Below are 24414 nucleotides of genomic sequence, written 5' to 3'. Positions count from 1 at the left end.
ATATTAATAATACCAATATAACATGACATATATAAAACTGTGGGGGAGGGGCATGAGAGTTGTAAACATTCAAAATTTTGACTAAGTCCCCTCAATCTGTCAGACTTCCCAACTGCAACTTTAAGGAATTTTGGTCTCTGTATTTATCCCATCCGTGAATAAGTGAACACACAGAGCACACAGTGAGGTGAAGCACACACTAACCTGGAGCAGTGAGATGCCTTGCTACAGCAGCGCTCGGGGAGCAGTGAGGAGTTACAGTAGGTTCCCTGCTCAAGGGCAATTCAGCCGTGGGCATGGGAGAGCAGTGCTCAACCACTTCCCCCGCCCACATTTTTCCTACTGGTCGGGGATCGAACCGGCAACTCTTCGGTTTCAAGCCCAAAGCCCTAACCAGTAGGCCACGGCTAGCCTGACTCCGCCCTCCTACGTACTTCCGCTCAATTTTAATTTCCCTTCAGTATGTCGTCTGGCCTAGCGTTCATGGGCTTTGGAAAAAACTTTCTCCGAGTGAAAACATCATCATTCCGTGTCATTCACGTTACGTAATGTGTGAGTCAGTTGTGAGTTGCCCAGTTAGGGGCTCGTCATCACTTTTGTCGTCATGTAGTTTGTTTGTAGTCCATGTGGCCTTTCATGTCCAACAGTTTTAATGTGAACTTGGGAATTTGCCGTTTTTGTCACTTGAAAGCTGCATATCTTTCCTTCACGAGCGTCTTACACTATATTTTAAGCAAATACAGTTGTTTGTTTAGGATTAGTGAGTGTATGTTTTAACCTTTCTTGTGGCATCCGTGTTTGTCACACATTCCAACGGCAAAGCACATGAACACTTGCTGTTGGAAAAACAAAGTAGCCATGGGGGCGGTCCTTGTCATTCCGAAGTGCCCTGAATGCACCATGGGTCTGCGGTATATTCGTGGGTTTTCTCCTGCAAAAATCAGCAGGTCCAATCAGCGAACAGAGGGAGTAGCTGAGAACGATGACGTTGAGGTCGTGTGCTAGTTTGAGCCAGACATACGTCACGACCTAACGTTAGTGATTGGTTATGGCAGATCCAGAGTGGCTCTGGGCAGATCCAATAGTTTTAAACTTCAACAGAGTACTCGCCTTCAAGGAAGTTAACACTTAGCAATGGAAAGTGGCCAGACTCTGTACAAATGAAATGTTCGTACAAGAGTCTGGATATTTCCAGGCTAGGCCACGGCTGCCCGTTCATAAAATATAAGGCGCTTTCCCACCGACGGGATTTTTGCAGTTCCTAGAACATAATGTTCCTATAACCCTTTTTTTCAAATTTGGGGATTATTAAGTTCCTATGGCCGCAGTTCCTGTAACTCTTTCAGCTATCAGGGCAGGGTCTTTTCCCTGTTCCGCATAGGAACCCTTGGGCCCTATTATGACAGTCAAAAGCGCATCGTCACACGTTAGTATTATGTCCAGTCCACATTGGGAGGGTTTTCGTTATGAAACGTCGAGCGCATGGCGCAACAAGGTGTTCTTAGGTTTTTTAATCAGTCATGGGTGTTTGGGGCATATAACATAATTTTTTTCTTCTGACCTAGCTGGAGAACAGGGAGCCGAACTCCACTCCAGGGCCGAAGTTATCCGTAACTTCGGGGCTAACTCCCTAACACTCTATCTGAAAGTGGTTAGCAAATGAACGAGGATTTTGGTTTCATCTGCGGATTTATTTTTGCATTATTTTGAATATGACTAGCTCCAGTCTCAACAGCACGTCTACTTTTTCCACACGCATCTCAGTTCTAACACACATATCCCCTCTCGCTTTCTCTCTCTCCATCCCTGTGCACGGGGCTCTCTTAAAGGAGCTGCACCATTTTACAATTGCATCTACATTTTCATATTAGAATGTTTTGTCAAGTGTAAGCTTAAACTACCGTGATCAATTTAAGTTAAGGTGTAATGCCCGTCCGTGAATTTGTGTCTGCCGCTGGGTCTGGTTTAGCCTGCATTTTCATTTAGCTATGGTGATCATGAGTAGCAGTCACATTTATGTTGGTGTAGCCTAAACTCTTTTCGTCTGTTTGCTATTGCAAATACAGTTTAAAAGAGGAAATGATTTGTTGCTGTTGTTGCTATTTTCGGGATTCTGATTGGCTAACGTGGGCTTGAGCTTCTCGTTACACTGCCACCTACAGGTTTGGCAATATTGCTATTCAGCTATATATTATTTTCTGAATGTGGATCCATTCTTTTGAGGTATCGTTTTTTGTGGATATTTTCAAACTGTCGAGGCTATCTGTCAGAGTAAATGGAAAGTAATATCTAGACTGCTTACTTCTAATATTTTAAGGAAGGCTCTCAGAAATAGCACTGATGAGGGTTCCACCCAATGCGTACAACAGAGTGCGGATCGATCCGCAAATTTCTGTCCGAACCCGGCCCGCGTCCGACAGAGTTGCGTCCAAACCAGACCTGAACCCGACAGGCATTTTCATTTTTATGTCCGAACCCCACCGAGCCCGACGCAGATGATGCCTCAGTTATACAGATGCTAGTGATTAAACGTTCACGTTTGTGGATAGCCTGTCTTTTTAGCCCATTAAACGGAACACACAACAAATTGTCTACAGAATCAGACGCGAGCGTGCACGCACGCAGGTCACACACAGCGCACATTAACACAAGAGGCCCAAGCAAGCATAGCCTATTGAAATAGAATTCTTGTCTTACCATTGACGAAAAGTCTTGAAATGAACTGCAACAGTCTTTGAAACTACAAGTGCCTCTGTCACTGATCCATATGCAGCATCAACTCATCCAGTTGAACGAGACGACCTTATAGCCTACCGGTAGCCTATGTCTTTACCACAGTAGGCCTATGCAACGCAAATAATCTTAAAATCTCCTGATAGGCTAACAACTTTTTTTAACGTCGCCCAAGATTGTGCTTATGTGCGAAAAGTGCATAACCATTTGTTTATGTAGCCTAGTCGTGATGCATTGTCACGATAAACAAATCTTTCACACAGGAAGAAAGTTATTAGGCCTAGGTCTTTTTTACATTTTACTTTATTCTCAAAAAACAAACGTTTGCATCATGTAAAGCAGACCTGTTGGTTACCCAACATAATAAGGAATTTTAAATGTAAAGCTTCCAATGCATATCGCCCCCATGTGTCCGAACCCGAACCGAACCCGACTACAATTTCTAAATATTTGTCCGAACCCGACCCGACCGGTCGGGTACCGTCGGGCTCGGGTCGGGTAGCCACACTCTAGCGTACAATTAAGCATCTGGAGATGAGTGCATGCTTTAGTTGTAGCCTACCAAAACGGAAGAAATACAATGTACGCGAGTCTTGCCATGGGTGGCTCTAAGAAGCACTGCAGCTGATGTGTAAATCTGCTTGGCTTCAAGTCGTTATAATCGTTATAAACGCGATTTTAGCTTCCACCTTTTTCCTAAAAACGCCTAAGATTTTTGTCACGTAGAACTTTGCATCTGCCAGACTGTGGCATAAATAATTTGCATTCTGTCCTAAGGATAACGCGTCGAGTGTAGTCACGTCACGTGGCACAAATTGATTTTGTCCAGTTTTCAGGTGTACATTGTTTACCTGTTGATTGAAGAGACGTAGGTAGTAAAGATAGGCGACGTAGAACGAACCTCGCGTTTGTAATTACGCTAACAGTTATTACTTTGGAAAACTTAAAAAAAAATGGATTACACAAAAATGCTTTGGTGAGCTTAATGGCCAGCGAAATATCTTCTACCTGCATTATCAGTTGTACAGTGTCCTACAAGGGCCTCTGTCACTAAAGTGCGAAATGATATTGTTTTCTTATAGGCCTAAGCTTTATGTCATTTCTCTTCTAGCGTTATTTGGCTTTGTATATTACCAATTTTTGACTCTAAGAGCATACCCATTGGTAAGTTGATAGAAAATCTGTAATTTGACACAATTAAATGCCCAGAGTTTTAGCTGTTTCAATATGACAAATGAGACATTGTGTCATATTATTTTTCTTTTATCTTATCTTTATCCATGCAAGGCATGTTTAGGACCGAATGCGAGGACCGTCACTTCTGGTTGGCAGTCAAATCAATCTTTCTTGGGTACAAGTTTCGGTTTGATGTTGAAGGTTTGTGATTTACCAGAACATTTTTCAGTGGCAACAGAGAGCCTTTGATGTGCTTTGGACAAAGGCGTCTGCTAAATCCATAACCATGTACATATACACACATGTTCACTCAACCAGTTTGTGCTCTTAGATGGCCATGGTACCCATGCTGTAACTGGTTCATGGGCTGCTGAGTGTGGTTATACCATGACGCTGGATTTGTCCGGAGACTTGGTTTTACGAGCATCTTACCTGGCCTGCCATGTTGAAAACCAGGTAGGACCAGCATTGAGATCAACGATGAGGTATCATAAGACTTAAACAGAATCGGTCACAAAGTGTTTGCCCATTTTTGGTGATGAACCCTGTGTTATGCCTTCAGATTTGATAAATTAGGCTTTACTCAGATATGTTCATCCTGAGCCCCCTTAGAGGTAAATGACATGCAATACCATGTTGCCATGTTGTGCGATTGCAGGCGGACTCTGAATTCCACCTGCTGGTGTGGTTTGTAAATCAGGATGTGAATGGTGAGGAGACCTCTTATCCACTCTTGCTCACCTGCCCTCTGAAAGAGCCCTGGAGCCCCAGAGAGATTGTCTGTGAGGAAAACTACATGGAGGTGAGGCGGGGACTAGTGTTTGCAAAAGGATGGTTGTCTCAACAGTGGTGCAATGAGGATGTGGTCACAGACGGGATTTTTTTTAAAATTCTCTCTGCAGTGATGACCAGAATTGTGGTTGCGATTACATACTGATTTTTACCATCTATTTATAGAAGATGATTAATTTCAATAACTAGGGATGTATTAGTCAGTCACTATTCCAGGATCCCAAACATATCCAGACTACCACACCCATGAGTTTGGCCAACACTATCCAGCTCATTGTGAAATTAACTGAAAACAACTTTTGAAATCAGTTTACTACATGATGTATCGTGATTGCATCCTGTGCTTAGTAATAGTAGTTGACATGACATTATGTTGAATGCTTATTTCACTGCAGTTTGCATGAAATGCTTTCATTTGGGCATTTTGGCTATATGGGCAGTAATTCTTTCACACAAACATACGGGTATTTGTGGGCGTTTTTGTGAGAACCAGGTACGCCATGCTTTTGGAGGTGCAAACAACCGCTGCATCGCCATTGAGATCACATAGTAAGGAGCTGGCTCAAGGGTTATAAATGTATTTTGTCGTGTTCAGTTGTATAATGAAAGCACAACTTTTATAGCCATCCATGCGTCTTCCCTTCTAGCTCCTTGGCTATGAATTTGGTAACGATAGCGGACTATTTGACGTCTTTAGAACACTAAACAGGTGGAGGTGTCAAATGTTGAGTTACTCCAGTCTAGATTTTTTGAAGTTAATCACTCCTATGATGTATTGCTATTGTCTATCCAAAGTAAAATACCTGTTTTGAAGTTAACTGATGGTCAAATCAACCAAAACTCCGATTGTTTGCACCTCCAAGTGTGACGTATGTCTGTGACGCGAGTTTGTGTGAAAGAATTGAGGTGTTCTTTACCACATATCTCCAATTCATGTCCTAGGTGTCTGTGCGTAAACCCATTCCCCCTGATCAAGAGGGCACAGAATGGATGAACCCTGCTCCAGTGGTTTGTGCTATTAATGCTACCTTGTCAAAACTAGACTATCATCCATTACCATCATCATTCATTATAGCAAATATTAATTCCCAGATCATTCATAGCTAAATATAATTCATAGCTACTTTTACGCCTTGTTCGAGCTGTTGCTTATTCTGACCCACACCGTTTCTTTCTCCAGGGCGCTGAGGAGGGTCTAAGTGAGTGGAGGGTTGTGTTCCATGTGCCCGTGGTCAGTCAGGAGAGCGGAGAGACCATGGCCATGAGGGAGGAGACTGTGCCCGTGGGCATGGCCCACCTGCTGGGACTTCACATCAACAGCACGGGGTCACGCGTGCTCCTGCGGTGCCCCTACGGCGTCAGACTGTCCTACCCCATACAGGCGAGGAGCTCACAGGCTGGTGTGCTGCATTGCGTCACAGTGCAGATGCTCAGGGGTGTTGCTCAAAATGTTGAGCCCAACGTTACACGTGGTGATCTACCATTTAAAAAAACGCTAAGGAGCAGATTCTGGTGTGCGGACTCATCGTTCTTTTCCATGCATGTGCTTTTCTGTCCCGCACCCAGTATTCATCGTTTTTGGATGTGCATGCTGTATCTTTGAACTCTCTTGCACAGGATATAATATCCTTTATATGTCAATATTATGTCATTATATGTACTAGTGCAGTGTCCATTCAAACATGCTATTCCTGTAGAAACACTGTAGCCCAATTACATGCCTGCAGGTAGGCCTGCTTTAAAAGCTCAAAAACAGTCTCTATTAGCCTATTGACATCACGCTCTGCCACTTGTTGTCTGTAGCTGATAAAAATGGCATAAGCCTAAAGCTTTGAGTTAAGACTGTTTAACCTATTGGATAACTTGATGATAGAGAATAGAGAACACACCATTTTGTGGAATGATGCATCATCATCTGCCTCTTGTTGTCTGTAGCTGGTTATACTTTGCATGTGTGGCATTCTGAAACGTCCTTAAATTCAGGACCATTATCACTCGTTTCAATTTGGGACATTGCAGTCGGAATAGTCGTTTGTTTATTTAAAGTCTAAAGAGAGCCCAAAGAGCCCTTCACATCATTTTTTACATTGTTTTGAATAGCCACTGCATAGCCTACCTGTGTTTGTTGCCGTGTTGTTGCAAAATCTGCGGAATTGTTTTTTGCAAGCAAAGCGCATACAGTAATGGAGGTCTTTATTGTTGAGGACATGCATGATGATCATCCAGACATCTTGCACTCGCTTAACTTTTCACCCGTGTAGTCTACACTGATTCAGTTCTGCGAAAGCTTCTATCCTTTCTGGTAGCCTACAGTGCTGTGCGAGAGGGGAGTGGCTACAGTAGAGTGGCAAAAGCCAATGTGTGCTTCTTTTTCCAAACAACGTCAAACTTAGCACTGCACTTACTCATGCCTGTAGCCAGACAGCTGCCAAGTTTGAAATAAATCAGGTGAATGGTTTGACAGATATGCGGTTAACATGCACATTGATACACAGACAGACAGCATATATTCCAGACTTTTCAAGGGCCCTCTCTCCTCTTGGGACCCTGGTAATCAGTCCGACTTTTACCCCCAGTTCGACGCCCCTGGATGAGGGCCTTCTGTAAGTGAAGGGCCCTTGGAATCATCCTGACTTTCCCCATCATGGTGTCCAGATTTGTCCGTAGGTGTCTGTGTTCATCTAACTGATACATTCTCTGTTTTTCTCAGGTGAATGGGATTGAGATGGAGCTGGTCAGTGCTACTGTGCTGTACAGGCACCAATGGACACTACTCAGAGTGGATACTTCAGTGGCGTGCACCACACGTTTGTGCTACTTTCTTCCTGTACCTACATAATAATTTAGCTCAAATAAGTTTGGCTTTGATGCACTGCATTTGAATGACCCTTTCAGATGTTATTCTATTATCATTATTTATACATAATTTAATTCAAATATAATGTAATTCTGATATTTCACTTTCATAAATGTTTTGTTGCACTGACTTCATGCTTTGATTGCATGTTTTAGGCAAGGCCTCACTGGAGGGGACACACGTTATGTGGTCTTTCCCCTCGGTCCTGTCTCCTTTGGTGCAGCTCCCAGTCACAGACAGAGAGGTGCGAGTCGGTGTGGAGGGCCAGTACCTCAGCAGCTGCCTGGCCCAGCAGTGGGGCTATCAGATCCAGGAAGTGAATGGAACAGTGGAAATAAGGGTCCCGTTTGGTGCCGAAGGAGGATTGTTGAAGGTACAGAAATGGGGAAGTGCAAGAGGAAACTGGACAAACTCCAAGATCTAATCTAATAATTCTGTCAGGACAGTTTATGAAATGGCTGGTGTAAGTATAGCCATAGCTGTCCATTTGTTGATGTTTATTTTTGTTTTTGTGATCTTGATGTTTTGGGTGTCTGGCTTCCACTTATTCCTAGACTCCCTAACTGTAACTCTCTCCCTCTCCCTCTCCATCTCCTTTCTCTTCACCAGAGCCATGTGAGTAACAATGAATACTTCCAGTCCTACTTCCTGGACCTGTTCTACCTGCACGAGTGGAAGAACGCCCAGGGGTCCCTGACACAGCAGCGCACCTTTAGGCCAGTGTTCATCCTACGCCTGCCTCGGACACCCAGAGTCATCAACAGTGAGGTTTCAGATCTTGTAAACAGACAATGGGAAGATGTACAACAGACAAGCTATTTTATGGAGGGTTATATAACCGCTAATAATTAGTATGTTGACACCTTGATGTGGGAGCACCTTGATGTGACTGCTTATTTACAGTCAGTTTTGTATCATCCTCTTGTCCCAGACCCCAGTGAAACCATCTATGTTGACCTGTCCTCATGGCAAAAGTAAACACATTTCAATGAATTGCTGTAATGTGCAGAACTCATTCATTGTTCTCATCCTCTCCCTGACTTCTTCTCTGACTTTTGCACTGCTCAGGTACTCTTTGACACCCATATTCCATGTGTCAAAGATAATGTTTTTAGTATTTTCGCTGTTGGTCACGTCAGGTCTTGTCTCTCCCAGGTACCATCGTCTCTGAGGGTGTGTTCTCCGTGGCTCTGGGTGTGTTCCCACCCGACGTGTCCCTGGTCAACGTCACTGTAGCGGGACAGACCGTGTCCGTGTCTGAAGCAGGTAGCCTGGGACTCCAGCTCTCTCACATCCCTTTCCCGAATGGAACTCACGCCTACTTACTGCAGGTCCCCTTCTCCCACCCTCTCGTCTCCCAGCAGGTCAGGGTTAAACATTAAACACTGTGTGCCCAAGTACTTCAGCGCAACCTATTGTTCATTCCATAGCTCAGAGGCCATCACTCTTGTTTAAAAACTATTTGCAAGCATCACAGTCATCAGATATCGCAATGGAGCTACCCACTTTCTAATCTTTTTGTTTGTGTTGGTGGTGCTCTCTTGTCAGTATTTGGGCGATGGGGGCAGGAGGTATTCGCTCTCGGTGATCTTCTCCCTGCTGGTGTCACCTGAGGCTGACCTGTATCACCATCCTGCAGCAGTGGAGACTGACCTGCAGGATGTGGGTGTGTATAGTAATGGATACAGTGATTGCGCTCTGTGCACTTTTTGAGTCTTTGTTGATGTGCTCATTTTTGTGAAGCTTTACTCTGTTCTTTTCAGTGACATTTTTTCAGTGGTTTCTCAATCCTCTTGTCTGATGTCCCACTAACTGACATTCCACAGTGTTGCCCAACATAGAAGGACAATGCACACAGCGGGGAGTGGAGTTGCTGTTGCATTATGGGAATATGGACACAGACTGGGCAATGTATATGGGGGGTCAGAGGCTGGACTGGGAGCTAGTGCAGCTAGCAGGCTTCAGCTTAGTGGCAGAGAAAGATCAGCTCAGTGTGGATGTGCCCCTGTATAGTCAAGGGATGACCTATGAGGTACGCTTGAAGAAGCAGCAGTCACATACACATACTGGAGAAATACCTCTTTGCAAGACATCACCTTCAAAAGCATGTCTGTGCTCTCTCTCTCTTTCCTCTCCATCTCCATCTATCTCGATCTCACTGCCTATCTCGTTATCTATCTCTATCTCTATCCTATCTCTCTACCTCCTATCTTCTATCTGTCTCTCTTCCTATCAGGGTCTTGGGATGGAGGGTTTGCTGGTCAGTGCGGAGCTGACTCTAGTGCACCCTGACACAGGAGAGGACATCACTTACAGACAACACTGTGTTTTCCCTGTGCAGGAGTTGCTGGGTAAAAATAAATGAATGGTGCCTTTTAAAATGTATTGTCCTGGCATATTGATTATACTGTAAAATATGTTTACAAGCTAAAATATATTGTGAGATATGATGACCACTCTCTCATTAAAAACACTCTTAATGTAGTTTATTGAATTATTAAAGGATTAAGATATGACTTAGCAGGTGCTGATGTCCGTAATGTCCCTTTTGTACTGTAGTTTGTTTGCCAGATGGAAGGGTAGTGGTTTTGATTGACACATCAGATGTGTTCCCATCCATTGACCCTAAATGGACCTCCCTTCTGAACCCAACCTGCCGACCCCTGGAGACTAACGAGAGCCGAGCTTTATTTAGCTTCAGCATAGAAACCTGTGGCACCATCAAAACTGTGAGTACATAGTCACCATGATGGCATGTGGCAGGTTGAATTTAATTTGTATTTAAGGTCAATTATCTGTATAGAATATGTATAGATAAGAAAACAGAGAAATATAGATATTATATTTGCACAGTATAAATGATAAAAGTGGCAAAGGTAGTCAAAGACTAAATGAGGTGCAGAGAAAAAGGTTTCATGGATATATAATCAAGACGGTTATTGTGTTTGGATCTTAATTAAGTGTTTCAAGCAGGCTCTTCCTAAAACTAAAAGGCAGGTATCCCAAGCAAGTGGTGCACTATTTCTAATATAATTCTGTATAAATAAGTCATGCAAGTAGTTAATTCACAAATTGAGCATCCACACCCACATTTCTGAATGTAATTGCAGCTGAAAGATGGCCGGCGGAGCTACTACAATGAAGTGAGATACATGCCGCCATATCAGCCTCATCTGAAGCCTCCTGGCAGCCACCACCTCAACTTCAGGTGAGAGACGCAGCTGAACTGACCATGTGACGTTTGTCAATAACACTCTCCGTCCCATAATTACGTAGCGTAGTTCAAGTACAGTCAGATTCTCTTAATGAAACAGTTGCCTTTCACCAAGTCCGTATGAGTTTTTCCTCACATCCTACCTTGACCTCCTGCCTTTTTCCATCGAGGACGATTATGTTGTCGTTTCCTGAGCGAATCGCCTGACGGTGATGGCCATTCTGGTGTGTTTTGCCAAACTAGGGTCCCTGTTGAATGTGTTCATCCTGCCAAAGGCACACACACCCTGAGCATCTTCCAGTCTCAGAGCAACACTACTCCTGCAGCCGCCCGCTCCAGGAGGCCTCGCCTACACCGCATGGCTGGGCACTGGAAATGGCCCTTCCTCATGGGTGAGACTACAGCCATATGGTCACACTGGATTTGTACTAACTGATATGCACATTGAGCATACTCTTCACTTAAACTTGTTTTCCTGTATTACTCACTGACTCACTCACTCTCATGTTTCTTCTGTTCTTAAAGGACAAAAAAAGCAAAAGGACATTATTGAAAGTGGTGGATGACGGTGCAGTTGGTATGTGATGCCCCTTTTCTCTCTGTGTTAATCTATGCCTGATTTTTGCCACTACTTTAACAAGCCTTACTTTGTGTGTGTGTGTGTGTGTGTGTGTGTGTGCATATGTGTGTGTCCGTTCTTCTGTTTGCATTTTGAAGTTTCTGTTGTCTGAGGTGAAATTCCTGTTACCTGCAACAGCTGCCATGGCGCTGGGGTCAGATCCATGCATTCCCACAAGAAGGCCTTGCTCCCATGGCAACGATCACATGGGAGCGCAGTAAAACTAATACAACTTTTCATTTATTTTTTTTATTTTTTTGCATCATAAACCTGACATTCTATTCTGTGTATTTTTGAATGCCTTTATTTACATATTTGAGTAATACAAATAATGTACACAAATAATGTTAATGATGTCAACTAGATTATGATATGAACTGTATGTTTGAGTTGTGGAGACTGTGATTCATCTGTGTCTCAGTTATCAAAGACAACACACAGAAACTGTACGACATAGTTTGTGTGGAAATAACACATTTTGATGTACTGTACAACATGGTAATTTAATAAAACATCTAGACAAAGAGAATATGTCCAATCAATTGTTTTCGTTAACTCTTTGGTGCATTTGCAGCTAATTTGTTAAGACGGAACTGTTCGAGGAGGTTGCGTCTTCTCTGGTGCTCATTGGTGATCTCCAGCACATGCGTGGGAGGGAACCAGCCCTTCTGTCCGTCAGAGAGACGCATCCCCTCATACCACCCTAATGATGAACAGGAGCAGAATAGAAAGAGGCAGATGTTGAGATACATAAAGATGAAGAGAGGCTAGAGTAGCAGCATGATTCGTGCTCATCTGTATGGAGGTGGCTCCAAGTTATCACCAATTAGTGGATTACTCATCAAAACAACTTTCTCCTCCAGTTGTCAACAGAAGAAAACAGATGTAGGTAATAGATTATGTCAGACAATAATGACTTTGTGTCAAATGGTTATTTGATGCCAATAAAAACATGCAGCTGAGGCAGGTGGGTGGGAGGTATGGGCACCTTCGTTGGTCTTGCGCAGCACATTGATTATGTCGGTGGGCTCCAATGAGAGCTCGTCTGCCTGCTGGGCTGCGTACTGTTCCACACACTGAACTTGTGGACAGTCTGAGACACACACAGACCGACAGACAGACAGACAGACAGACACACACACACACTATCATATTGGTACACATAAGAGAACCATTAAATAAACTGACAGGTTTTGCATTTGTTGTGCAATGAAACAGAAATAAATGCCCCACATAATATTCTACACCAGCACATGTAAACTATAAAACTGCAGATTTCAGGAGGGCAAATAACACCATTTGGTCTGCTTTGAACGCATTAACACAGGCTAAACATGAATCCCACCTTTGGTCCCCTGGTCCCCGTATACCCACTGGAGATGCTGCAGGTTGCTACTCACCCCAGTCTTCATATATCACCTCCTTGTTATTCTTCTGAGGTGTGGTCAGAGAGGGCAGTGCTGCTATCCAGCGGTGCATATCAGACCTACACACAAGACATGAGTGTACAGGACAGATCTTTCAGTCTATTTTACCAAAAGGTATATTCATATATTTACACATATGTGATGAGATGAGATGTCAAAGAATAACCATGTGTACTGTATGTATGTGTTGACATACTCTGTATTGGCCCTCAGGAGCCTCTCACAATGTTGACCCAGGTGGTTCTCCAGGAGGGTCAGGGAGAAGCAGTGCTCAAACCTCGCGCGGAGCTCATCCTCCCCAACCGCCTGGGCCTGGACCAGGGACCGGTGAGCGTGGTCAATGACTACATACCTGTCCGAGCTGGGGATAGCAAGCCCCAGCATCATCGTGTTTACGGAAAAAAAAACAAGTCAAGGAATTTCAAATACTTGTGTAAATAATCACTGACTAAATGGCATTTTGTGTTCAGCTGACCTTTTTTTACTGGTGAGGATGAAAAGATCGTTGAAGAGGAAGACATAGACAGGCAGGAATCTGAGGCGGATGTTGAAAAGGGAACCAGCTTTAGACAGTTCCAGGAGCTCGCCCTGTTTCTCCAGGTACCGTGTCTTAGACACTATTGGGACGGCCTGTGGTTTGTCAACAGATGGATCAGAAAACATGGTTCATGTATAAAGTCAACATACTCTAATTCCTCTCAGCTTCAGCTGTCTATCAACAAATAACTTTATGGTTATTTGTTTAGGAAAACATATGGGCTCCAACATTCCAACTCTGATTCCTGAGACATAATGTACTGACCTTGAGTTTTTGAAATTCCAGCTTGTTAGCAATGCTAATTAGCTCCTCCATCTGCTTCATCTTACCAACCTGATTGTTTGTATCCTTTATGATCTGAAAGAAGGGTATATGCTCATCAAATGTTTACAAAGATGCAGAAGACTATTGTAATTGTGGGTACTAGACTACAATGGCTATGGTCTTATGGTATTTGTGTGGGAAATACTGGCGGAGCACAATATTGGATGATGGAATCACCTTGCCAAGCAAACATCTTGCTTTGGGATGTGAGCACACTAAACACCAGTTAGACTAATCAAAAATGGCTGTTGACTTACTTCAGACACGATAGCAAGGGCTTGGGAAGACGTTTGCTCTTCTTTTGACCCTTCTTCTGTCTTTTTCAAAATATTCTAAAGAAATGAGTCAAAAGACATCAAGAAAGTCAAAACGTTCAGCGTCTGTGTTTGATTCAGGTACTACTTTCACACACACACACACACACACACACTACGGTTGCATATTTATAGAGTCAGCACACAACTTTTAACTACCTGGATGAGTATTTTCAGTCGAGTTATCCTTTGGAAGGGCAGAAGCAGGAAGGAGGTGAATGGAAGTCGTTTGCACAGTGGAGACTCCTCCAGCCTCCGCATCACCATGGCAAAGGACTTGTTCGCCTGCCTGTTGAAATAAATTTTAAGATGAGCTGAGCTCTAACACAAATCTAAATTTTTCTGAGCTGTGTGACTACTGGGAGTTTAGCATACTATAGTATGATTATTACATACAAGGCAGTGGTTCGAGTTAGATCATACTTTAAGTTGCTAGCATTTGATTAGATTGTATACCAGGACATTGTGCTTACATGAGGGAACTGTATGTTTTCTCTTGGTAGACTTGGTCACGGACATAGTCAGTGTACACAGAGAAGTAGTTCTGGGCGTGATGGTGGATGATGTCACACACGTCTGAGATAATCACACTCTCATCCACTCTGTCCTGCAAATCTGTCAAGAATCTGGGAGATGGCCCACAGTTTGTTGGTCGACATCATGCTACCAGAGTCCTTCAATGCTCCATAAACATGAACTGAGGCTTGTTTTTTTATTTATCATTACTATCTTTCATATATATTTTGAATTATTATATTTTTCTGTATTCTATGTTTTCTCACCTCTCGCTGGCTTCATATACTTGGAGGATGTTTGAGAAAAGCCTCTTCTTGTCTTGGATCACAAGGGTTTCGTTCAGCTCTCGTGACCCCAAGAAGTGATCCCTCAAAACCTTCAAGGAACTCAGGTAGGACTCCTCAGAGGTCAACACCTCAAACATGCTCTAGCAGGATGTTCAAGGGCCAACAGACATCAGCGTTGTAATCAGTGTCAAGTGCTCAAGTCAACTCTAGCAACTACGCTACCACCGCCTCCTATGACATCACAAATGTATTAGTGTGTTCAAGGTGACTTGAATCCTACAGAATTGACCCTTTGTTGGCCCTCTGATTGGTCTGCTGGTCTGCCTGTCTGCTGGCCCACCAACCAGAGGGCTCCAACCTATGCTTACCATTGCTAACATACTTAGCGTTAAACAAACAAATTCCACATATGTACACACAGCCCCTTTAAAAACACGCTCCGTTTCTCCTCTGCTACTGAGTTCCCCCCACTCACCTCCTGCAGCTGGCGCTCCCTGTGGCTGAGCGAGTCCAGCACGCCGCTGGCCTTCACTGCAGGCCGCTCCTGCCACAGCGCGACCATCAGCACGGCCTTCCTCGGACACTGCATGGTGGAGCCCGGGAGACCCAGTGAGACGGCCCTGCGCACCTGGGCATTGCCTGGGCCATTCACCTGTTTGATCGACGAGTCCATGCACTTTGCGGTAGCCATGAGAGTTCTGCGGTGCTTCTATGGGGGAAGTTAAGTAAAAGAGAGTGATGGTCAGTTTTAGCCATACTTGTGGTCAACTCAATGCATCGTGTGATTTTAGTCAGTATCACAGAGTGGCCAATGACTGTATGTACTGGATCTGGAGGAATAGGTCAAACTTACAGGTTTGTGCCCTTCTTTCAAGGGTTGCTGGCCAGGGGTAGAATCTGCTTGAATCTCAATGTACACAGGAATACTATATACAAAAAGACATATCAAAATGTAATGGTGTCTGTTGTGATTGGATAACTATAACTTTCTCTCTCCTCTCTCTCTCTCTCTCTCTCTCTCTCTCTCTCTCTCTCTCTCTCTCTCTCTCTCTCTCTCTCTCTCTCTCTGTGTAAGCATAATGCACAAACTTACTCTTCTTCCTCCACAGATATCCACTCATAAAAATTATTCAAGTTCACATCTGAAAGAGAGTTCAGCAAAGGTTAATTTGATCTTAAATGTCCTAAATATCACTCAGTGATAAACACATTGATGGTAATTAAACCCGGCTGATTGTAGCAGATAGTGTGACAGACTTGTATTGACATACAGTAGAAGCACCTGAAAAACGGTATTTCAGAAAGTCAGGTATAGCTGTTCCACAAATGCTCACTAATGGTCACTTTGAGCATACCAGTCTGTAATATTGTTAATAAAGATAATGAACAAAGCTGAAATATCCATCACCTGCTGTCTCTGGTGATGTCTGACAGAGAGGATAGTTGTAGGTTTCATATGTGTCATCTTTGCTCTTGACGGACTGCTTTCTGATTGGTGGAGGACAACCCCGCGGGGACAGCATGTAGGACAGAACGGGTCGGGTGCGTTCTTTGTAGCTCTGGGGAACGGGAATGGGGGGCAGGGGGCGACTCTCCACGGAGAGATTGGCTTTGGAGCCTGGGGAAGGGGACTCAGCCCTGCGTGGGGGAGTTGGAGAGTTTGTCTTGAATTTAGTGTCCAGTCTGGGGCTAGTGTTGGGCAGTGGACGCAGGGGAGGCTGCGGAGGTGTCCCTGCCCGCTGGGGCCGCCTCATGGGGGGAGACGGCACTGAGAGCTGTGCCGGTACAGGAACTGGTGTGTCAGCGGTGATCATACACTCATACTCTCGTAAGTCTGGCTCCTCTGTATGGACACAAGTCTCTTTTACTTCCCCACTGGCCGGCTTCTCCTTTTCATCTGCCCTTTCCCACGTGGCTTCCGTGTTCTGTTCGGTGTTCTTCCCTGCGGGGATGTTAGGCCCGGGGATGCCAGCTCCATCCGGGACCCAGACCAGCTTCATGCCAGGCCGGTGCTGATGGCACCTGCAGTGGCACGGTTGGTTGGGCTTGTGCTCGGTGGGGCTGCAGGGGGTTGGCAGGGGCTGCTCACTCTCCACTCCCCCACTGTCTGCCTTTTCACTCCCATCTGGTGCTGAAACAGAGGGAGAGATGGAAGAGAGAGAGAGAGATGGAAAAGGGAAAAGAGAGAGAGAGAGAGAGAGAAAGGGTCTGTGACTGTGCTACAGCTGAATAGATGCCTTGTAACCTGTTACTTTAGCTTGAAATAGAGACATAGGGCAAACATGAATAGGTCCAAATATGAGTGAGTACTATTTACTATCAGTGTACTGTCTGTGATTGTACTTTTATTGTTTTTGTGGCATCTGCTATGTTATCATTATCATTATCTCATTCACACGATGCTGCTGTGGGCACATCCATATAGTTTTTCTATACATCTATCATTTTATTAGACATAAGCACCATACTTGAGGTAAAAAAAGAACTAAAAGCCATGTCAAATGATAAAGCCATGTCAAATGATAAAGCCATGTCAAATGATAAAGCCATGTCAAATGATAAAGCCATAAAGCCATGTCAAATGATAAAGCCATGTCAAATGATAAAGCCATGTCAAAATGATAAAGCCATGTCAAATGATAAAGTCATGTCAAATGATAAAGCCATGTCATGTCAAATGATAAAGTCATGTCAAATGATAAAGCCATGTCATGTCAAATGATAAAGCCATGTCAAATGATAAAATGATAAATGATAAAGCCATGTCAAATGATAAAGCCATGTCAAATGATAAAGCCATGTCAAATCAAATGATAAAGCCATGTCAAATGATAAAGCCATGTCAAATGATAAAGCCATGTCAAAATGATAAAGCCATGTCAAATGATAAAGTCATGTCAAATGATAAAGCCATGTCAAATGATAAAGCCATGTCAAATGATAAAGTCAGAGACTTTGTTGTCCTTGTTGTTAAAAGGCAAGAGCAGCAATGAAGTGTTAGAAATTCTATGGGGTTGTGGTAACAGCATAAAGAAAAGAAAAAGAGAGGAATTTTAAAAGGTGTAAGATATTAATGATATACAAATAAATAGATGAACATGTACATATTGATGAAAAGGTGGAGGGATAATGGTAAAATAATGTTTTTTCAGGGAGTTTTCAGGAAAATTTAAGGGAAATTTAAGGGTTCAGTATACCGGTACTAAGATGGTTTCACCATCTTCAAACCAGACGGTTTCACCATCTTCACTGGAGATTTTAACCATGCTGATCTAAAAACTGTACTTCCAAAGCTACACCAGCATGTTGATTTTCCAACAAGAGGAGATAACATCCTGGACCTGGTCTACACTACACACAAAAGGAGCATACAAAGCCACCCCCCCCCCCACATTGGACTTTCAGACCATATCACTGTTATGCTAATGCCCGTGATACAGACAAAGGGTAAAAGCGAACAAACCGGTTAAGTAAGCAGGTAAAAGTGTGGCCTGAGGGAGCCTCCGATGCTCTTCAAGACTGCTTTGACACAACAGACTGGGAAATGTTTAAGCAGGCAGCCACTTACAACAACCGGACAGACATAGAGGAGTATACAGACACTGTGACCTCTTACATCACCAAGTGCATCGATGATGTGACCCACACAAAAGACATCATCACTCGGGCTAACTGGAAGCCATGGCTGACAGGGGATGTCCTCAGGCTGCTGAGGGCCAGAGACAAAAGCCTACAGAGCTGGGGATGAAGCTGGCATGAAAACAGCGAGAGCCAACCTGTCCCGTGGCATCAAGGAAGCAAAAAGGAATACACTCACAAGATAACCACCCACTTCAAAGACAGCAGGAACTCACAAAGCCTATGGCAGGGCATTCAGGCCCTCACGGACTACAAGCCCACGCCACAGAGCTGTGAGAGCAACATCCCTCTGCTCAACAACCTGAACCGCTTCTTTGCTCACGAAGCACAAAACAGCACCTGCCCACAGAAGACCCATCCCCTCTACATGAGCAGCCCCTGTGCCTCTCTGCCGACAGCGTGAAGAGGACACTTGCTGCTATCAACACCGTAAGGCAACAGGTCCAGACAACATCCCAGGTCGATGCTGAAGGACTGCGCGGGGAGCTTAAGGATGTCTTCACAGACATCTTTAACACTTCCCTGAAGCAAGCCATCGTCCCATCATGTTTCAAAGCTGCCACCATCATACCTGTGCCGAAGAAAACTGCTCCATCCTGCTTCAATGACTACCGCCCTGTGGCACTGACACCCATCATCATGAAGTGCTTTGAGCGGCTTGTCATGTCACATATCAAAGCCATTCTCCCCCCACCCTGACCCCTTCCAGTTTGCATACCGAGCCAAGCGGTCTACAGAGGATGCAATCTGCTCTGCCCTCCACCCAGCCCTCACCCACCTGGAAAAAAAGAGACTCATATGTGAGATTGCTGTTTATAGACTTCAGTTCTGCATTCAACACCATAATACCACAACAACTCATCTGCAAACTTCGACAAACTGGGACTCAGTACCTACCTCTGCAACTGGCTACTGGACTTCCTCTGTCAGAGGCCCCAAGTAGTACGTGTTGGCAACAATACCTCAAGCAGCATCACACTGAGCACAGGGGCCCCCAAGGCTGCGTGCTCAGTCCGTTGCTCTTCACCCTGCTGGCGATGACTGCACTGCAACCTACAGCAACAATCACATAGTGAAATTTGCTGACGACACAACTCTGGTGGGTCTCATCACCAAGGGCTTACGAGACTCAATACAGGTTGGAGGTCGACCATCTGACCACGTGGTGCAGGGACAACAACCTCCTGCTGAACGTCAGCAAGACCAAAGAGATTGTTGTTGACTTCGGAGAGGTCACACCCAACACCTGCCACTGACCATCGACGGTGCTGTGGTGGAGAGAGCGAGCAGCACCAAATTCCTGGGGTGCACATCAGTGAAGACCTCTCCTGGACCACCAACACTGCATCACTGGCGAAGAGCTCAGCGCCGCCTGTACTTCCTCGCGAAACTCAGGCGAGCAAGTGCTCCACCAGCCATCATGACCACATTCTACCGAGGCACCATTGAGAGCATCCTCTCCAGCTGTATCGCTGTGTGGGGGCGGAAGCTGCACTGAATACAACAGGAAAGCCCTGCAGCGCATAGTGAACACAGCTGGAAGGATCATTGGTGCTTCACTCCCCTCCCTGAAGGACATTTACACCACCCACCTCACCCGCCGGCGACCAAAATTGTGAGTGATGCAAGTCACCCCGCTCACAATCTGTTTGATCTACTGCCCTCTGGGAAGAGGTACAGAAGCCTGCGCGCTCCCAAGACTACCAGACTCACCAACAGCTTCATACACCAAGCTGTAAGGATGCTGAACTCTCTCCCTCCTCTCCCCCCTCCACCCTCAGCTACATAACATCCTGGACATTGGACCCACAATGGCCAGCCTGCACTACTCCACTTGCACACTTGAACACTTGCACACTTGTACACTTTACAACTTGGTGTTGTTGTCCTGAAAACACAACACTTCTGCTGCTCTTACATAACTTGCACCACTATGCCACTTTCTTTATTACTCAGGTCAAACAGAACTACCCAAGCCTCTTATTGGCCTGACTTTGCACTAGTTTTTTTATTGACTGTCTATGCACAATTTCAACAAAATTTTGCTGCTCTTATTTTTTCATTATTATATGTGCCCTCTTATTTACTTATTTACTTACTTTTTTGTTTACTTGAATGTTATGTTTGTCTGTGGACTTAAAATTGGTAAAATATGTCTTGTCTTCACCGTGGGATAGTGAGAAACGTAATTTCGATCTCTTTGTATGTCTGGAACATGTGAAGAAATTGACAATAAAGCTGACTTTGACTTTGACTTTGACTAAGACTTTTGGACCATTCTAAGCTTACAACATATTGGCAACAGTTTGAGGAAGCTCCTTTTGGTTTCAGTATGAAAGTGCACAAAAGCAGATTCATTGAAAACGAACGTTAAGGGTTGTTTTAAGGACATGTTTGTGCATGCCCATAGGCAGCCACTCTGAAGTAGTCAAAGGCAATTCAATAGTCAGAAAAGTCGAGACAGGACCCATCGTCAAAAATTCGGTGTCCACCACCCTAGTTCATCCAAAACAAACCAGAAAAGGGACTCAAAGTGCTAAAAACCAGAATTATCCTTTAAGATGTTGAGTGAGATTATTATGGAAGAACTTGACTGTCCCACATAGAACAGTTTTTTATTCCATCAAACACCTTTGGGATGAACTAGAATAGAGAACTGTCTAAGTCTTGTCCAACAGTAGATTAGATTAGATTAAATTCAACTTTATTGTCATTGTGCAGAGTACAAGTACAAAGACAACTAAATGCAGTTTGCGTCTAACCAGAAGTGCAAAAAAAGCAGAAAAGTGCAATGTGATATACAAAGTATAGGCAGGTAATGCATAGACAGGTCAAGAAATATAGTGCAGTGTAGACAGTAGTATGTGTACAGTTGATTTACAGAGGGTGGTTTAAAGTAATATAAATTAAATATAAATATGTGCAGTGTAAGAGCCGAATAAATATGGCTATGTAATATGAACAATGTATGAAAAACATGTACAGGTATGTGCAATATAGTAGCAGTAATATTATAATAGTTGTAAGAATAATATAGATATATGCAGTGCATTAGCAGAATATAATATAGGACACAGAATAAATACGGATATTAACATAACATCAGTGCCTCAGATGTAATACTCATCTGAATGAGTGGGCAAAAAATTGCACAGACTAAAATCTTATAGAAATCCTTCCCATGAAGTCTGTGATGGCATGTTAAAGCAAAGTCCTTTTAGGCAGCCATATTGCAACACACTTTGGGCACTTATTGGACATCTATTTCAGGCAGAACAATGCGTGTGCAAGGCTTCAAGACACCAACCTCACTCCAGCAGTGAGATCACAACACATGATTGGCATGATCAGGGGCGCAGCTACCCATTTTTTGAGGGGTATGCAATAACAAATTGGCGCTTGAAGTATTGTTAAATGGTGCATTGTCATTTTAAGAGAGTCTAAACGGTTCTCATAACGTCCTTTTGCCAGTTGTTGCTCACGAAGGATACGGCTGATCCAACTCTAGCCTTTGTTTGCCACATTATCAGCACAATATTAAGCTATTGATATTAGGATTGTTAGGAAATGGAAATATGTAATGAGTTGTTGCTAGAGTGACATTTCTGTTTGCAGTTTGCCATTAAAAGTTCAATATGAGCATGGCAGCCACCTAGCTATATTAATGGAATAGGTCATGTTTTAATCGGCATATGCTTAGCAAACGCTCGTTAGTCTGTTAACATGAATATTTGCAAGCCTCCAAGCAGACGTCACACTTTAAATCCTACCTGTTGCTTTTCACCATTTACTTATTTAACTACTGTCGCATCCCTTGACATGCCATCTCATTTTCCCTCTTTCTTTTTCTATGTTTAGCCCCCGACAGCTTTTTTTGCTGTATCCATCTTTTTTCATAGACGGCAACTTACTACTCCCTGCTCACTCAGCGCTCACGGTGCCCCCACTCCCTTTTCTATGTCAAAATTCTATGATGGAATCTTATAAGATAGGGCGCCTACTCTAGCCTGTTAGTTCTCTAAAATGTTATTTAACATTGAGGAAATTCAGAAATGATTTAGAAACGTATAACAGTAGCTACATATAGAATATACCAAATATATTATTATTATTATTATTATTATTATCATTACCATCGCTTTGGTGCCCCCACGGTGCTGCGCCCCTATGCGCCGCATATAGCGCATACCCACTTTTTGCGCCACTGGGCATGATGTATTCACAATACACTACATGATTGGCACGATGTATTCACAACACAACACATGATTTGCACGATGTATTCACTACACAACACATGATTGGTATGATGTATTCACATGTCGACTTTTGCCCGCAGAAGGGACGGGATATAGACAACTGCCATATTGGCGTTACGAACGAACCCCATGTATTTATATGGAGTGTGTTAGTGCTGTGTCTCCTCATTAGAAAGTCTCTGGTTAAAGTCTCCTAATAGAATGCATTCTCTTTCCACGCCTCTACTGTTTTCATAAAAGAGTTTTGATTGGGCGATCTGTAACACACCCATAGTAGGCTAATACAGGTGTAGTTTATGTGACACTACTCCGCACATAGGCGCTGACATGATTGTGGTGGTCTCCTCATGCGTAGTTTGATTACAGTAGATTCCATTACTTCCAATACAACCCCACATACCAAACTCAGCCACCACCGTTGTGTCGATTATGATTCGGTTGTATTTTTGGCAGTGCTGCTCAATAAAATCCATAGTTTTTCAGATGCTTGTCAGTTAAAGAATTTACGTTGATGTGCATGGCAAGTGTCGGCGCGCTCATATCTGCACTATATGCGGAACGGTTAATTACACATTATTGCCACACATCACTCCAATTTGCATTTGCGGCTTGAAAATGATCCTCTACTGCAGATTCACAGTAAAGCTATTCTTCAGCATCCAACAACCCTGACAACAGCTCAAAACACAGTGCTTTTTACCTGATCGACATCCATGCTGAGGTGCCAACTTACAGAGTGGCTTTGGCCGTTGTAACCCCGTCTTCTCTCTCCTTCCTCCCTCTTTCACAGTGAGACCTGTTTCCTTGGGGGACACCTGTGGTGTGAGGAACTCCTCTGTGGTGCCTCTGCCATACAGGCCTGTACTGAGGGGCTTTAGATGCGCTGGGGGCTTCCTTTCCTCTGAAGGTTGCAACTGGACCTCATTCCTCCGCAGGGTGAGATGGGGGTGAAGTTGCCTGGTGTTGTTGTTGCTCTGGGAGCCCCCTGTCGACACCCAGGGTCTAGGGCCGCCTGAAGCCAGGGAGGGCTGGATGTTCGGTTTAGGGGGAAGAACAGGCTTGCGTGGCAGAGGAGGCCTCCTTGATTGCATGGCGTGTGTGCAGGGGATTCTGCGTCGTCGTATGGAATTCTTTGCTAATGTCCTGGACGTTTCTCATACGACTTGCCTGTTTGGCCTAAATAAGATAGCACACAACAATACTTGGGGGAAATATACATGTTGCTCTAAAGTGCATGAAACATTTGCACACTCCATAGCTTTTAACATGTAACAGATACATAAAATTTTATAAGGTGTATGGAAAATAAAAGATATTTACCTCATGTTGTTTGAGCTGAATGTGCGTGAGTAGGGATCGGTCAGTGAATGCGGTGAATACGTGTGTGTGGAGGAATGGGTCAGCTTAGTACTGTCCTCTAATGTCACATGCCTCACTTTTAGATGCACTTCTCCTTTTGGGTGATGGCTGCTTCATGTTCCATTGGCAAAGAGGGAAGTTGTGAATTTCAGTTTTGTGTGTGTGTGTGTGTGTGTGAGAGAGAGAGAGAGAGAGAGAGACTTATTCAAGTGTGAGTGTGATTTTGGAGTGAATTTGAATTCGGGTGTATATTTTTGTGTGTGGGTACATTTGCAAACAAAGCACACTTGTGTCTTAGAACACAAGGTCTGTATGAACAACATACAAACATGTTAGTATCCTAAAATATCAGCGTCATCT

The 24414-nt window shown here is 43.9% G+C and overlaps 2 protein-coding genes across 2 annotated transcripts; one reads left to right on the top strand and one right to left on the bottom strand.

Annotated features, from left to right (window-relative positions):
* Positions 1-3794: 3794 nt before the first annotated feature.
* On the top strand, positions 3795-11723 carry LOC125291367. Its single transcript, XM_048238090.1, has 18 exons — positions 3795-3897; positions 4021-4110; positions 4241-4365; positions 4568-4711; positions 5644-5709; positions 5882-6082; positions 7412-7508; positions 7714-7931; positions 8168-8321; positions 8714-8922; positions 9107-9224; positions 9385-9590; positions 9795-9909; positions 10118-10287; positions 10669-10766; positions 11016-11164; positions 11298-11349; positions 11490-11723. The coding sequence occupies exons 2-17, from the start codon at positions 4023-4025 to the stop codon at positions 11336-11338; spliced, it is 2199 nt and encodes a 732-aa protein (XP_048094047.1). The 5' UTR covers positions 3795-3897; positions 4021-4022; the 3' UTR covers positions 11339-11349; positions 11490-11723.
* arhgef15a (Rho guanine nucleotide exchange factor (GEF) 15) lies at positions 11680-24100 on the bottom strand. The gene is made up of 16 exons (XM_048238088.1): positions 24016-24100; positions 23396-23871; positions 16206-16928; positions 15891-15939; positions 15651-15723; positions 15273-15506; positions 14777-14937; positions 14468-14620; positions 14154-14283; positions 13938-14012; positions 13621-13713; positions 13294-13448; positions 13015-13179; positions 12792-12877; positions 12380-12484; positions 11680-12094 (listed from the first exon to the last, which is right to left on the bottom strand). The coding sequence occupies exons 2-16, from the start codon at positions 23784-23786 to the stop codon at positions 11943-11945; spliced, it is 2745 nt and encodes a 914-aa protein (XP_048094045.1). The 5' UTR covers positions 23787-23871; positions 24016-24100; the 3' UTR covers positions 11680-11942.
* Positions 24101-24414: the final 314 nt, after the last annotated feature.

Source organism: Alosa alosa, chromosome 2, assembly GCF_017589495.1.
Source record: "Alosa alosa isolate M-15738 ecotype Scorff River chromosome 2, AALO_Geno_1.1, whole genome shotgun sequence".
NCBI classification, from domain to species: domain Eukaryota; kingdom Metazoa; phylum Chordata; class Actinopteri; order Clupeiformes; family Clupeidae; genus Alosa; species Alosa alosa.
Note: the sequence above shows the minus strand (reverse complement) of the source record. Positions and strands in the feature narration are given on the sequence as shown.

Bases quoted from the DNA above. Each gene is read 5' to 3' on its own strand.
- LOC125291367 (XM_048238090.1), top strand. From the start codon at position 4,023: ATGTTTAGGACCGAATGCGAGGACCGTCACTTCTGGTTGGCAGTCAAA. The intron at 4,366-4,567 runs GTAGGACCAGCA...GTGCGATTGCAG, and splicing joins CCTGCCATGTTGAAAACCAG to GCGGACTCTGAATTCCACCT. The intron at 10,767-11,015 runs GTGAGAGACGCA...TTGCCAAACTAG, and splicing joins AGCCACCACCTCAACTTCAG to GGTCCCTGTTGAATGTGTTC.
- arhgef15a (XM_048238088.1), bottom strand. From the start codon at position 23,786: ATGCAATCAAGGAGGCCTCCTCTGCCACGCAAGCCTGTTCTTCCCCCT. The intron at 14,938-15,272 runs GTGAGTGGGGGG...ACATCCTGCTAG, and splicing joins GGGAGCGCCAGCTGCAGGAG to AGCATGTTTGAGGTGTTGAC. The intron at 14,013-14,153 runs GTAGTTAAAAGT...TCATTTCTTTAG, and splicing joins GACTGAAAATACTCATCCAG to AATATTTTGAAAAAGACAGA.